This window comes from Oncorhynchus mykiss, chromosome 25, assembly GCF_057628025.1.
Source record: "Oncorhynchus mykiss isolate SJ-2025 chromosome 25, ASM5762802v1, whole genome shotgun sequence".
Lineage (NCBI taxonomy): Eukaryota > Metazoa > Chordata > Actinopteri > Salmoniformes > Salmonidae > Oncorhynchus > Oncorhynchus mykiss.
Window position 1 is genome coordinate 79,971,577 of NC_143046.1, and position 15,580 is coordinate 79,987,156.

Genomic DNA, 15,580 nt, shown 5'->3' on the forward strand with positions numbered 1-15,580 from the left:
CTACTTCTATCAATCTGGTCTTTAATTTACATGAATAATTCCTACAAAAACAGATTTACAGGAATAAAAACTTTTTTTTTTATAGTATAGTAACCTTACATTCAACAACTCTACTTCCAATAAACAGCTCAACATCTACACAAGGTGTGTACTGCACAGACTGAAGATATATTATAATGAATAATATTATATGGACAGAGATGACAAGGTCCTAGATCTGTTCTCCAACTCCGAGACAATAAATAAAGCCAATTGTTACAAACTCCTCTGACTATGGCATACATGACAGAAATAGTCAGAGGAGTTGGGTAGAACACAAACAGATCTGGGATCAGGCTTGAATTGAGGGGGTCATGGAGACAGTACCAGCAGAACCTCAGTTCTGGTTCCAGAAGCAATATGAAGGGATGGAAGGGTGGCAGAGTGATCATTCTACAAGTGCATTACTCTGTACATAATACATATATTTTTAACATTACATGTATATCAATGTCAAATATCTAGACACCACAATATCATCAATAATAACCCAAATTAAAATGGTGTTATAATATGTGAAACAGATCGTTGTTAAGACGAAGAAGACAATGTTTCCCCATTGTGTCTACTAGAGATAATACTTGCCTGCATTTCAGTGAGTTCTGCCTCTACACACACACACACACACACACACGTGAGCTCCAACCTATGAACATATGCAACAAAACATAATTTAAAAAAAAATGTAATTTCCCCGCATTTAGGCTTATCGGTTCATTCAAGTTCATTTCACAGACTCATTTCAATAACAGCTCTGAAAACAAAACACAGATGTATGTCACACATTTAAATATCACCTGTGGTGAAAACCATCAGATTAAAAATACAGCATAGATGGATCGTTCATAATGAATCTGAGTGAATTAGAAAATGCATTTAATATAATCCCACAGACAGCGGTGCTCAGATACTCTTTAGTGTTTTCTGTGAATAGAATAGTACTGGTTACATTCACTATGGTTACACTCCTACAGAGTAACACAGGAACTATACATGATGAATACTGAGATAAAACTAAAACTACCCCAGGAGGGTTTAGTGTCCAAACTTTTAAACACCTCTAATAATCTTTATTCATTATCATAAATGTTGCTTTAAATCCTGGGATTCTGGACAGGACAGTTTTTTGTATTTAGTTATGACCAGGGGTATATTATTTATGCAGATTCTGTTGTAAAATTTTTAGTCTGTTGCAAAGCACTTAGCAACAGAAACCATTTATTACAAACGGAAAACGCTTTGGAACGACAAAATGTCTATTGGACAAATTCAGGTAGGTCCCTCCCCATTTAGTACCATTTGGTTCAGTTTGGTTCTTAAAACTGTAAATGGTTTCTGTTGCAAAACGTAATAAATACACCCTATAGCGCTTGGGTGAGAGGTGGTGTTAGGGCTAGTTTATTATCCTCTAGTACTAAGCCAATTATGACCTGAACTGGCCTGGTTATGACCCACCATAGTTTAAGACCATGCTGGAGGACAATGTGAAAATAAAATATCAGAGCCAGCACAGTAGTGTTGATTGGCACGATAGTTTGAAAAGGGTATAAGGCAAGTAGATTAGAATGAGGCACTGACTCTTAAGCACCTCTCAGATCTAATTATTGTTATGTCAAAACACCAGTTAGATAAACCTCCAGCATTGTGCTGTGCTGTAGGGTAGTGCTGACCTGGGTTCAAATAGCATTTGAAATAATTCAAATACTTTCAGGTTTTGCTTTCATCTACCTGGAGTGCCAGATGGGGGTAGGGTTTGCACTTGTGGGACAATTCTATTGTTCAATCAAGCACAGCTAAAGTATTTGAAATGATTCAAATTGTACTTGAAACCAGGGCTGCTGCAGTGGAAAGAGAGCCCAGATGCTGAGATAATGTAATCCGACACCTGGGTGTGATCACCTCACAGATAGTTTCATTAGGTGAACAAATCCCATCCATGATGATACTTGTAGTAGCCTAATCCCATTCCCATCTGCTATGTTAGAGATCAGAGGCACCTTACTGCCAACACTCCAGACTATGGCTGAGTGATGTCAGTTCGACATTAGAGAACACAGACACACCTGACCTCACACACGGACAGAGCATGGGTACAACAACCTCTGTGTAATTGTAGGAGAGACATTCACTGACTGGATAATAATATTTCATACATAGAAGCTATGGGTTCTTCTTCTCATCTTTGAAAACTTATTTAAAATACAATATATTTACAATTATAAATAATTATCAAAAGCAGGATAGAAGCATTAATTATATTTCTGCCACAAGTGCCACGTCTTTACATACTTCCTACCTGGAATGTGAATAGTTAATTTAGTGAAGAGAAATACAGAAACAAAAAAAAGGAAAAAGGACAAATTATCAGAGCAATAATACATCAAATTAATTTCCCCAGGCAGTCTCAGAAGTGAATTGAAGAGTTCAGTTCAGCATAATAGTGATAAGAGCTGTAACTGTTTCATTAATCTTCAGCTTGTGGTGATTGAGGATCTACCTCCAGTCTCACACAGAGACTGTGGTTGGAGAATTGAGTCAAGGCAAATCTTCAGCGTTGTGTGCGTATCAGGTAGGGGCCCTATACAATTTTTAACATTTAAAAAAAAATCTGTAAGATTCCATTTAGTTTTTCCCCAATACCGTTTTCTCCTTTTAGTTTTTCCAGATTTCCATTTCCCCTTGTTTTTTCAGGTTTTCACTCTCAAAATCACACTTTTTAAAATATAAAACAACTAAATTGGATGTTTTAAGTCCATAACAATGCTCAAACCACATCGGGAGACAACTTTTGATGTCTAGGATTTTTTTTTATTTTTTATGTTCATTTTCGGGTGGTGTAGTTACCCTTTAATTCCAGTGCTAGCAAGAGGCTGTTGTTTAGCAGTGTATTTGTAGCTCGCATGCGATGACAGAGTTTGCAAAACAAATACCCACTGGATTGATGCAAATAATATAATTCTGCAAGGTCAGCATAGGCTACTTTGTAGTTAACATTTAAATGAAGGTTTTTGGGAAAGCCTTTCCATCTACCAGAAGACTTTTCATTAGCATCATTGCTAATGGCTACACAAAGTGGTAAACGCACGCACTGCACATACAGACGAGGAATTATCTTTGCTTATTCAGAAACTTACAGGAAATAAGAATCACTGATGCATTCTGTTCATGTCTTATGATAAACGTGGGAAAATTAATACATTTTCAATACATTTAGTTGATTGCCTACAAAGTTCAATAAATGTTAGCATATTGTTGAATTATGTTTCAATGTATTGATTCTGTGATTCCGTTCACTTTCTGTGCATTGCAGATTTTACAGGGCTCTAGTCAGGTTAGCATTGTGGGTGTGTTATACTGCCCCGGCCTTTAGCGTAGCCAGGAGGAGGGGACCCATTGTGGCTCTGTGTCCAGTTTGTTGATCAGCCTCAGCAGCTCCTGATAGGCCTTGTCCTGGTCTGTGTTCACGATGGCTGCATCAAACAGGTGGCCAAAGTTCTGTTCCATCTCACGGGCCTTCTCGATGATGTCACGCAGCTCCTCTGGCTGATGTAGAGAAAGGGTTGGGGATAAGAGAAGGAACACAGCATGTTTCCCCAGGTTAGCTTGATGTTTTTCCCAGCCACTGTGCTTCTGTCTCTACATTGCTGGCTCTTTGGGGTTTTATGCTGGGTATCTGCAAAGCACTGACAACTGCTGATGTAAAAAGGGCTTTATAAAATACACTGCTCAAAAAAAGAAAGGGAACACTAAAATAACACATCCTAGATCTGAATGAATGAAATATTCTTATTAAATACTTTTTTCTTTACATAGTCGAATGTGCTGACAACAAAAATCACACAAAAATTATCAATGGAAATCAAATTTATCAAGCCATGGAGGTCTGGATTTGGGGTCACACTCAAAATTAAAGTGGAAAACCACACTACAGGCTGATCCAACTTTGATGTAATGTCCTTAAAACAAGTCAAAATGTGTCTCAGTAGTGTGTGTGGCCTCCACGTGCCTGTATGACCTCCCTACAACGCCTGGGCATGCTCCTGATGAGGTGACGGATGGTCTCCTGAGGGATCTCCTCCCAGACCTGGACTAAAGCATCCGCCAACTCCTGGACAGTCTGTGGTGCAACGTGGCGTTGGTGGATGGAGCGAGACATGATGTCCCAGATGTGCTCAATTGGATTCAGGTCTGGGGAACGGGCGGGCCAGTCCATAGCATCAATGCCTTCCTCTTGCAGGAACTGCTGACACACTCCAGCCACATGAGGTCTAGCATTGTCTTACATTAGGAGGAACCCAGGGCCAACCGCACCAGCATATGGTCTCACAAGGGGTCTGAGGATCTCATCTCGGTACCTAATGGCAGTCAGGCTACCTCTGGCGAGCACATGGAGGGCTGTGCAGCCCCCCAAAGAAATGCCACCCTACACCATGACTGACCCACCGCCAAACCGGTCATGCTGGAGCATGTTGCAGGCAGCAGAACGTTCTCCACGGCGTCTCCAGAGTCTGTCACGTCTGTCACATGTGCTCAGTGTGAACCTGCTTTCATCTGTGAAGAGCACAGGGCGCCAGTGGCGAATTTGCCAATCTTGGTGTTCTCTGGCAAATGCCAAACGTCCTGCACGGTGTTGGGCTGTAAGCACAACCCCCACTTGTGGACGTCGGGCCCTCATACCACCCTCATGGAGTCTGTTTCTGATCGTTTGTGCAGACACATGCACATTTGTGGCCTGCTGGAGGTCATTTTGCAGGGCTCTGGCAGTGCCCCTCCTTGCAGAAAGGCAGAGGTAGCGGTCCTGCTGCTGAGTTGTTGCCCTCCTACGGCCTCCTCCACGTCTCCTGATGTACTGGCCTGTCTCCTGGTAGCGCCTCCATGCTCTGGACACTACGCTGACAGACACAGCAAACCTTCTTGCACCAGCTCGCATTGATGTGCCATCCTGGATGAGCTGCACTACCTGAGCCACTTGTGTGGGTTGTAGACTCCGTCTCATGCTACCACTAGAGTGAAAGCACCGCCAGCATTCAAAAGTGACCAAAACATCAGCCAGGAAGCATAGGAACTGAGAAGTGGTCTGTGGTCACCACCTGCAGAACCACTCCTTTATTGGGGGTGTCTTGCTAATTGCCTATAATTTCCACCTGTTGTCTATTCCATTTGCACAACAGCATGTGAAATTTATTGTCAATCAGTGTTGGTTCCTAAGTGGACAGTTTGATTTCACAGAAGTGTGATTGACTTGGAGTTACATTGTGTTGTTTAAGTGTTCCCTTTATTTTTTTGAGCAGTGTATATTTGAATAATGATTGATTGCTAGATGTCAAGTGGATGAGCTTGACCAAGGCTTAGTAAACCAATCTTACTGACAGACAGGACCCTTCGGGGTCAAAACGATGGAGAAAACATATGTGGTGTTTGAAGGATTCAGTACCTTTGGGTTCTTGCTCTCTTTGGTCAGGAGGGCTCGCAACCGTTCTTGGGAGGGAGGAGCGATGAAGATAATGTAAGGCTTCAGATCCGAGCTACGCAGAGTCTTCAACGACTGGAGAGAGGATGGAGAGAACTCCCAGTCAGACACGGCAGCAACATAGACAATTTATGTTCTCTTATAATACCTCTTATTTTCCTCTGTCTGGCCTCCTCTCCCTCTCAACTCTCTATATTATTTCCTTCCCACCAATCACTCTCCCCCTCACCTGTGTGTGCAGACAGAGCAGGCAGATCTTGCCCATGTTGATGAGTTGGCGGACAGAGTCGGTGCTGGTTCCGTACAGGTTCTTCTCAAACTCTCCCGACTCAATGAACTTCCCTGCAGTGGCGTCCATGTCAAAGGCCTGGCGGGAGACAAAGTGGTAGTCTCTCCCACTCACCTCTACATCACGCCTGTTCCGCGTCGTGTCTGGAATGAGCAAAAATAAAACAAATGATTGACATTTTTATTGCAAAAAAAAAAAAAAAAAACAGGACAGTGGAAGGGATACAACAGACACTGACTGAACAATTATATCTGGAATGAATACAAATGATCAAATTCTATACCCTCTAAATGTGTTGAGGAATATTTACTCCCTACAGTACAAATACATTCTCATTGACCATTTGGTATGCCCCTAAAACATCTAGAATCTTTACAACCTAGTACAAGGGATGCACAATATATCAGTGAAAATATCAGAATCGGATGATATTAGCTAAAAATGCCAACAACGGTATGGTCCCGATGTCTAGCTTAACGCCGATGTGCAAAACTGATGTCAAAGCAGACGTGCATACCTATATAATGTACAGTTGAAGTCAGAAGTTTACATACACTTAGGTTGGAGTCATTAAAACTCATTTTTCAACCACTCCACAAATGTCTTGTTAACAAACTATAGTTTTGGAAAGTTGGTTAGGACATCTACTTTGTGCATGACACAAGTAATTTTTACAACAATTGCTTACAGACAGATTATTTCACTTATAATTCACTGTATCATAATTTCCTGTGGGTCAGAAGTTTACATTAAGTTGACTGTGCCTTTAAACAGCTTGGAAAATTCCAGAAAATTATGTCATGGCTTTAGAAGCTTCTGATTGGCTAATTGACATCATTTGAGTCAATTGGAGGTGTACCTGTGGATGTATTTCAAGGCCTACCTTCAGACTCTGTGCCTCTTTGCTTGACATCATGGGAAAATCAAAAGAAATCAGCCAAGAACTCAACATTTTTTGTAGACCTCCACAAGTCTGGTTCATCCTTCAGCGCAATTTACAAACACCTGAAGGTACCAGGTTCCTCTGTTTAAACAATAGTACGTAAGTATGAACACCATGGGACCACGCAGCCATCATACCGCTCAGGAAGAAGATGCGTTCTGTCTCCTAGAGATGAACGTACTTTGGTGTGAAAAGTGCAAATCAATCCCAGAACAGCAGCAAACCTTGTGAAGATGCTGGAGGAAACCGGTATAAAAGTATCTATATCCACATTAAAATGAGTCCTATAATCGACATAACCTGAAAGGCCACTCAGCAAGGAAGAAGCCACTGCTCCAAAACCGTCATAAAAAAGCCAGACTGTTTGCAACTGCACATGGGGACAAAGAGCATACATTTTTGGAGAAATGTCCTCTGGTCTGAAGAAACAAAATTAGAACTGTTTGGCCATAGTGACCATCATTATGTTTGGAGGAAAAAGGGGGAGGCTTGCAAGCCAAAGAACACCATCCCAACCATGAAGCATGGGGGTGGCAGCATCATGTTGTGGGGGTGCTTTGCTGCAGGAGGGACTGCAGGAGGAATGAAAATTACGTGGATAAATTGAATCAACATCTCAAGACATCAGTCAGGAAGTTAAAGCTTGGTCGCAAATGGACCTTCCAAATGGACAATGACCCCAAGCATACTTCCAAAGTTGCGGCAAAATGGCTTAAGGACAACAAAGTTGAGGTATTGGAGTGGCCATCACAAAGCCCTGATCTCAATCCTATTGAAAATGTGTGGGCAGAACTGAAAAAGCATGTGCAAGCAAGGAGGCCTACAAACCTGACTCAGTTACACCAGCTCTGTCTGGAGGAATGGGACAAAATTCACCCAACTTATTGTGGGAAGCTTGTGTAAGGCTACCCAAAACATTTGCCCCAAGATAAACAATTTAAAGGCAATGCTACCAAATACTTATGGAGTGTATGTAAACTTCTGACCCACTGGGAATGTGATGAAAGAAATAAAAGCTGAAAGAAATCACTCTACTATTATTCTGACATTTCACATTATTAAAATAAAGTGGTGATCCTAACTGACCTAAGACAGGGAATTTTTACTAGGATTAAATGTCAGGAATTGTGAAAAACTGGGTTTAAATGTATTTGGCTAAGGTGAATGTAAACGACGCCATGTAAAATGTTGCTCTACACTGCAACACAGCATTCCTAACCTATCAACAAGTCGAGCAGTCATTTAAAAGAATAAGATAATTTCAGCAAGACAACTCAAAGGCGAAATCCATTAATGCCAAGATAATCAACCGTTCTCTGTCGTGGGTGATGTTGGCTTTCGTGACAGGCCGAGCACCGGTACACATTAACGTTACTAAGTGCGCTATTTTTCAAATGTTGCCCTACCAAGTTACACAGTAATAGCTTCACGACATACTATGGAAGGCCATTTGGGTCTTTGCGTGTCCAAAAATATATTTGACGAGTTAAATACGCTTTTAATTTGACACGTCAAATAGCAGTTCTATTGTAGAATGTTGTGAATTTACACGTGCAAGCCAAGCGCCACCACTACTATCAGTAGGACTGTCAAAGCTGTACAAAAACGTCTGTAAACAAGCAACCACCAGCCACGAACAATGTGTTTACAATACCGCGATGGTAATAAAGTATTATTTGTTTGACCGCAACTTCTGGGGTAGCTAGCTAGCTTTAGCTTGGTACCTAGCTAGCACAAATACAACCAGCCTGAAAACAATGACCAGTAGAAACTGCAGTCATTTTTACTATCCTTAGCAATGATTAATTAATTATTGTGAATAAGTATTAGCTAGGTAGCCACTTGTTGTTCACCAATTGAGCTTCAGTTCATGAAAATAAATAGCTAGTGTGAGGTTCTGTGTTATACACTATAGCCCTTACCATATCATATGTGATGGAATATTATTTGCTGTTGGCTTGTGTGGGTATATGTGTTATGCAACATAGCTGACTTGAGACATTGTTAACTGTTTCAGGGCCATGGGCCTTTCTCATGATGGAAAAATACAGAATAACATGAAGACAAGAACTGTGCAATGAGTGGTGGGGGCACATTCAGAACGTAGTGTTGTGAGAACAAACGGTATTTTGTTAGATAACAGGAGCCAGGTGTGAGATAACTGTATTGAGTGTGTGAGCGCCTAGATATTCTACACAACTACAACGACTGACCACTGAAGCGCCTAGGAGGCTGGGACCAGCTTGTGCGCCAACAATCAACGATAGGCTGGGTGAGTTTAAACCACGCCCAGTCTCTACTCTGACAGGCCGGCTCGGAAGCAGGAACTACTTCTGTCAAGAGTATATTATAATATCTTTGTCAGGAACAAGTCAGTTCTCTGTGAGGTGTGACAGAGAGCCCGTATATACGAAAATTGCATTTACCACTTATGGCTTAGCTAATAAAAAATACATAGTATACAATTCGGTGACTCAGTTTCATACTTATCCTGATACCAGATTCGATTGACGCAACCCTTAACACTAGCCAGCCCAAAGCTAACGTTATAAGCAGCCAGCTAGCTTCATCTGGCTAGTGAGGCTCGATCGGACCGGGTTATGTGTTGTGAAGCTAGCCACAATAAGGATTAGGCAGAATAGTGGAATTTGCAGTTCGCCTTCAAAATAAAAGTACCTATTCGAAAGTAATGCAAAAGGTTACAATTGGTGGAATCATGCCATATTTAGACTAGATAATGTTAAACAAGGTTGAAATGTGAAATGGGGTAAAAGTCTACTCGGTGACACCCACAGAACACAACTGTTAAGAGTTTACGCAAATATTAGCGGTGCTCTTATCGCGGGACAGTGACATCACCTCCCCAGTCAGCCTATTGGGTGTATTGACATTCATATTGCACTGTATAGCTCTACCTAATGATTGGGGAGCAATGAAATGGGGTATCAGTCTACTCAATACTCCTCCTCAGAGTTATCAGACTCAAACATCCACGCAGTATTGTTTTTCCTCAGGAAGAGTTTTCAATACACATAGGTTGACAATAAATGTGTCTCAATTCACAGTTGTTTGAGTCCCGCGATAAGAGTTACAATGCTAATGTTCTCTGGGTGTCACTGATCCACAAACCATAAGTAAGGATGTACAGTGAAATAAGTATACTCCCAATGAAATTCTAAAGTATAATACATTCAGAATGATTTTAAACAGATTTTTGTCAAATTAACAAATTGTCTTTTGTTGATTGTATATAACATTCCAACCTCATTGAGCATGATCTATTCAATTATGGCATAATTCTACTATTTGTATTCATTTGCATCACCGTCAATGACAAACTTATTTTGAAGGCTAACCTCAAAGTCCACTATTGTGGCTAATCCTTATTGTGGCTAGCTTCAGATAGATGGGTCCGACCATTAAATCAAACAAGAACTGTCTTATAAGTTAGGATTATTTTAGATGACACCTAGCTATATAGTTAGCTATAAGCTACTGAAACAGATTTGTCGTTTGCTATGTTTTTGGGGAAGAACATTGTTTGCATCCATTAGTTAGCTTATTATTTTTTTAATGACCAGCACTGTAGGTGTGCGAGACAACTTTACCAGCATCATAGCATAAGTATTGATGAATCGTTATGACATATGAAATACGAGTGATAATGTAGTCAATGTGTAATAACTACGTACAAAATGTATGAACGAGTTCAATTATTATGTGACGTGCAGTCATATTCAGGTCCTGATTGGTCAGCAAGCTTACATGACACATCATAGTGTTATTTGATGTGCATCTTTCTTTGACAGCAAAGACCCAACCGTGTTCCATAGAAATCCTGGTTGAGAAAGAAACGACTGAACAAATGAACAACGAAACAGCACAGCAAGTAAGATAAAGAAATAGGTTTTGATTATGTTTTACTGGTAATGGGGACACACGTAATTGCTAACAAAATAACTCTTTGGTCAGTGTGTGTAACCTTTATTTAACTAGGCAAGTCAGTTAAGAACAAATTTATTTTATTTACAATGACAGCCTACCCCGGCCAAGCCCGGACGATGTTGGGCCAATTGTGCGCCACCCTATGGGACTCCCAATCACGGCCAGATGTGATACAGCCTGGATTTGAACCAGGGACTGTAGTGACACCTCTTGCACTGAGATGCAGTGCCTTAACACACACACATGGACGCAGTGGTCTAACTACACTGCTCAAAAAAATAAAGGGAACACTAAAATAACACATCCTAGATCTGAATGAATGAAATATTCTTATTAAATACTTTTTTCTTTACATAGTTGAATGTGCTGACAACAAAATCACACAAAAATTATCAATGGAAATCAAATGTATCAACCCATGGAGGTCTGGATTTGGAGTCACACTCAAAATTAAAGTGGAAAACCACACTACAGGCTGATCCAACTTTGATGTAATGTCCTTAAAACAAGTCAAAATGAGGCTCAGTAGTGTGTGTGGCCTCCACGTGCCTGTATGAGCTCCCTACAACGCCTGGGCATGCTCCTGGTGAGGTGGCAGATGGTCTCCTGAGGGATCTCCTCCCAGACCTGGACTAAAGCATCCGCCAACTCCTGGACAGTCTGTGTTGCAACGTGGCGTTGGTGGATGGAGCGAGACATGATGTCCCAGATGTGCTCAATTGGATTCAGGTCTGGGGAACGGGCGGGCCAGTCCATAGCATCAATGCCTTCCTCTTGCAGGAACTGCTGACGCACTCCAGCCACATGAGGTCTAGCATTGTCTTGCATTAGGAGGAACCCAGGGCCAACCGCACCAGCATATGGTCTCACAAGGGGTCTGTCACATGTGCTCAGTGTGAACCTGCTTTCTGTGCCAGTGGCGAATTTGCCAATCTTGGTGTTCTCTGGCAAATGCCAAATGTCCTGCACGGTGTTGGGCTGTAAGCACAACCCCCACCTATGGACGTCGGGCCCTCATACCACCCTCATGGAGTCTGCATGTGTCTGCTCAAACGGTCAGAAACACATTTGTGGCCTGCTGGAGGTCATTTTGCAGAGCTCTGGCAGTGCTCCTCCTGCTCCTCCTTGCACAAAGGCGGAGGTAGCGGTCCTCTGCTGGGTTGTTGCCCTCCTAGGGCCTCCTCCACGTCTCCTGATGTACTGGCCTGTCTCCTGGTAGCGCCTCCATGCGCTGGACACTACGCTGACAGACACAGCAAACCTTCTTGCCACAGCTCGCATTGATGTTCCATCCTGGATGAGCTGCACTACCTGAGCCACTTGTGTGGGTTGTAGATTCCGTATCATGCTACCACTAGAGTGAAAGCACAGCCAGCATTCAAAAGTGACCAAAACATCAGCCAGGAAGCATAGGAACTGAGAAGTGGTCTGTGGTCACCACCTGCAGAACCACTCCTTTATTGGTGGTGTCTAATTTCCACCTGTTGTCTATTCCATTTGCATAACAGCATGTGAAATGTATTGTCAATCAGTGTTGCTTCCTAAGTGGACAGTTTGATTTTACAGATGTGTGATTGACTTGGAGTTACATTGTGTTGTTTAAGTGTTCCCTTTATTTTTTTGAGCAGTGTATTTAACTGTACTAGAATGCTTAAAAGGCCGCTCAAATTTTAAATGTCGGTATCGGGTTTTTTTGTCAAGGAAAATATTGGATATCGTATCGGGCAAAAATATCATATGAGTGCATCATTACCTAGTACCCATTGTCTGGCGTCAGATGGTGTCACTCCTACGCAAAGCTCGTCCCTCAGCCGTCGCAGTACCTGACGTTCGACAATGGACTAGTACCTACATAGATCAGCCTGATAATACATGTACAGTGAGAGTTTGAGGAAAGCCTTCAGGGAACACTGAAGAGTGAGCACTGAGGAGTGCAGTTCAAGGGGAAAGTTCACCTTTGAAAATAAACGTTTGATCAATTTGACACTTACGTGGGACTGCTCCCCCAAATCTGTCTGGCTGGCTAGACAGCAGTCTCTGTCTCAAGTCGTTCTGCCCACAGTTGGGAGGACCAATCAGGGCGATGGGTCGCTTTCGATTGGCTGGCTGGTGGTAGAGCGCCATCTCCTCATAGGTCAGGATCTCCTCAGTGTCGTTGTCTGGGGAGCAGCAGAGATGCAGACAAAGCAGGAACAAGACAGTTTTAGTTTCATTTCAAACACTATTCCTATCTTGGTATAATGAAAAAGACTTGAGCCTGAGAAAGGCCTTTCGTTGAAACGTCAACATTTATCCTGTTCTTGTCATTTCTTCTACTATATCTTGGGGTCCTTCCAACCACAGTCCATTAAAGTGAAAATACTAACTTTCATAGAACATGGTCTTTTGGCTAAAGCTGGCTAAAGTAAGTGATCTCTCTTTCTCAGGCCTACGACTACTAGTGCTATTTTTTGCTCAGGTTATAAAATAGTAACTCGGGGTATAAGAGATATGAGTAACAGTCAATAGTGATAAGGGAAGAGTAAGTGTGAATAACTTCACATGCATAATGCATAAGCATTAAAACAAGCACAGCCGCACATTCCATAACCAGAGACAAACAGCCCCCCCAGCAACCAGGACTCATATTCACCAAGAGTTTCAGAGTAGTAGTGCTGATCTAGGATCAGGTCCTCCGTGTCCAATATAATCTCATACACTATGATCTAAAATACAAAACTGCACTCCTACTCTGAGACACTGAATACGGGCCCAGGGTACCCATATTAGGTTCTTTCTACACCAGTCTGCAAACATCTCTGCTACAGCACTCTACCACACTCTACTTCCAGCCATCTGGTCCATGGGGAGTGGGACTAAGAGACTACGCACTCCACCAGCCATCCTAAACTGCAATCAAATAACTGCACGACACCTGCAATATTCACTGAGTGTACAAAACATTACTAATATCTTCCTAATATTGAGTTGCACCCCCCTTTTGCCCTCAGAACAGCCTCAGTTGGTCGGGCATGGACTCTACAAGGTGTCAAAAGCATTCCACAGGGATGTTGACTCCAATTCTTCCCACAGCTGCGTCAAGTTGGCTGGATGTCCTTAGGGTGGTGGACCATTCTTGATACACACAGGAAACTGTTGAGTGTGAAAAACCCAGCAGCGTTCCAGTTCTTGACACAAACCGGTGCGCCTGGCACCTACTGTCATACTCCTTTCAAAGGCACTTCAATATTTTGTCTGACCCATTAGGTTAAGAATGGCACACATACACAATCCATGTCTCAAGGCTTCAAAATCCTTCTTTAACCCGTCTGTCTCTTCCCCTTCATCCACACTGATTTGAAGTGGATTTAACAAGTGACATCAGTAAGGGATCATAACCTGATCAGTCGGTCATGGAAAATGCATGGGGGTGTGTGTAAATGTACTTGGTGAATTCTTCTGAGCTGGCTTTACCATCATTCTGCTTGACGTTGTAAAGGAGCTTCTTCCTCTTCTTCTTGTTCTTCTTAGCACACCACAGCTTTCCCGACTTCTCAGGCTCTTTATCCTCTTCTATGGTCTGCTTCATGGCCTCTCTCTGCTGCTGGAAGCTCTTGCCTGCATTTACAAAGAGAAGAGATGTTGTTAAACACGGTCTGATGATCTACATTGATGACCTGAATTGAAACTGGTCCAGTTTGTTAGGAGGCATTTTATTTATCCTTTAATTAACCAGAAAAGTCACATTCAGATTGACATCTTTTTTTCCAAGACAGACCTGGTCAAAAAAACAACACACACACACAAAACTAAAAACTGCAAATAGCATAAGATAACTTTCCGAGGTTTCCAAGCTAAGTTCTCCTTAACAGTCCTTCAATCTGTGTAGAGGCTGGGTAGCGTACCTGGTACTAACCCAGCCAGGTGCTGGTTGGGGTCAGGGTAGCGTACCTGGTACTAACCCGGCCAGGTGCTGGTTGGGGTCAGGGTAGCGTACCTGGTACTAACCCGGCCAGGTGCTGGTTGGGGTCAGGGTAGCGTACCTGGTACTAACCCGGCCAGGTGCTGGTTGGGGTCAGGGTAGCGTACCTGGTACTAACCCGGCCAGGTGCTGGTTGGGGTCAGGGTAGCGTACCTGGTACTAGCCCGGTCAGGGGCTGGTTGGGGTCAGGGTAGCGTACCTGGTACTAGCCCGGTCAGGGGCTGGTTGGGGTCAGGGTAGCGTACCTGGTACTAACCCGGCCAGGTGCTGGTTGGGGTCAGGGTAGCGTACCTGGTACTAGCCCGGTCAGGGGCTGGTTGGGGTCAGGGTAGCGTACCTGGTACTAGCCCGGTCAGGGGCTGGTTGGGGTCAGGGTAGCGTACCTGGTACTAACCCGGCCAGGTGCTGGTTGGGGTCAGGGTAGCGTACCTGGTACTAACCCGGCCAGGTGCTGGTTGGGGTCAGGGTAGCGTACCTGGTACTAGCCCGGTCAGGGGCTGGTTGGGGTCAGGGTAGCGTACCTGGTACTAGCCCGGTCAGGGGCTGGTTGGGGTCAGGGTAGCGTACCTGGTACTAGCCCGGTCAGGGGCTGGTTGGGGTCAGGGTAGCGTACCTGGTACTAGCCCGGTCAGGGGCTGGTTGGGATCAGGGTAGCGTACCTGGTACTAGCCCGGTCAGGGGCTGGTTGGGGTCAGGGTAGCGTACCTGGTACTAGCCCGGTCAGGGGCTGGTTGGGGTCAGGGTAGCGTACCTGGTACTAGCCCGGTCAGGGGCTGGTTGGGGTCAGGGTAGCGTACCTGGTACTAGCCCGGTCAGGGGCTGGTTGGGGTCAGGGTAGCGTACCTGGTACTAACCCGGCCAGGTGCTGGTTGGGGTCAGGGTAGTGTACCTGGTACTAACCCGGCCAGGTGCTGGTTGGGGTCAGGGTAGCGT

General features: G+C 43.5%; 1 protein-coding gene across 2 annotated transcripts in view; it reads right to left on the minus strand.

The window, feature by feature from the left end:
* Window positions 1–4: 4 nt before the first annotated feature.
* The window catches only part of pals1a (protein associated with LIN7 1, MAGUK p55 family member a), a 54,927-nt gene continuing 39,351 nt past the window's right edge, over window positions 5–15,580 (minus strand). Inside the window, exons 8-12 of one of the 2 annotated variants that reach the window (XR_016492048.1) lie at window positions 14,140–14,283; window positions 12,440–12,845; window positions 5,739–5,941; window positions 5,474–5,584; window positions 5–3,582 (exon numbers count right to left, since the gene is read on the minus strand). Coding sequence is in view for 1 of the 2 variants with exons in the window: in XM_036962531.2 (XP_036818426.2) it covers window positions 3,406–3,582; window positions 5,474–5,584; window positions 5,739–5,941; window positions 12,678–12,845; window positions 14,140–14,283 (803 nt within the window). In the remaining variant the exon portion in view is untranslated. The remainder of the gene's footprint in view (window positions 3,583–5,473; window positions 5,585–5,738; window positions 5,942–12,439; window positions 12,846–14,139; window positions 14,284–15,580) is intronic. The other variant, XM_036962531.2, reaches the window with a different exon arrangement.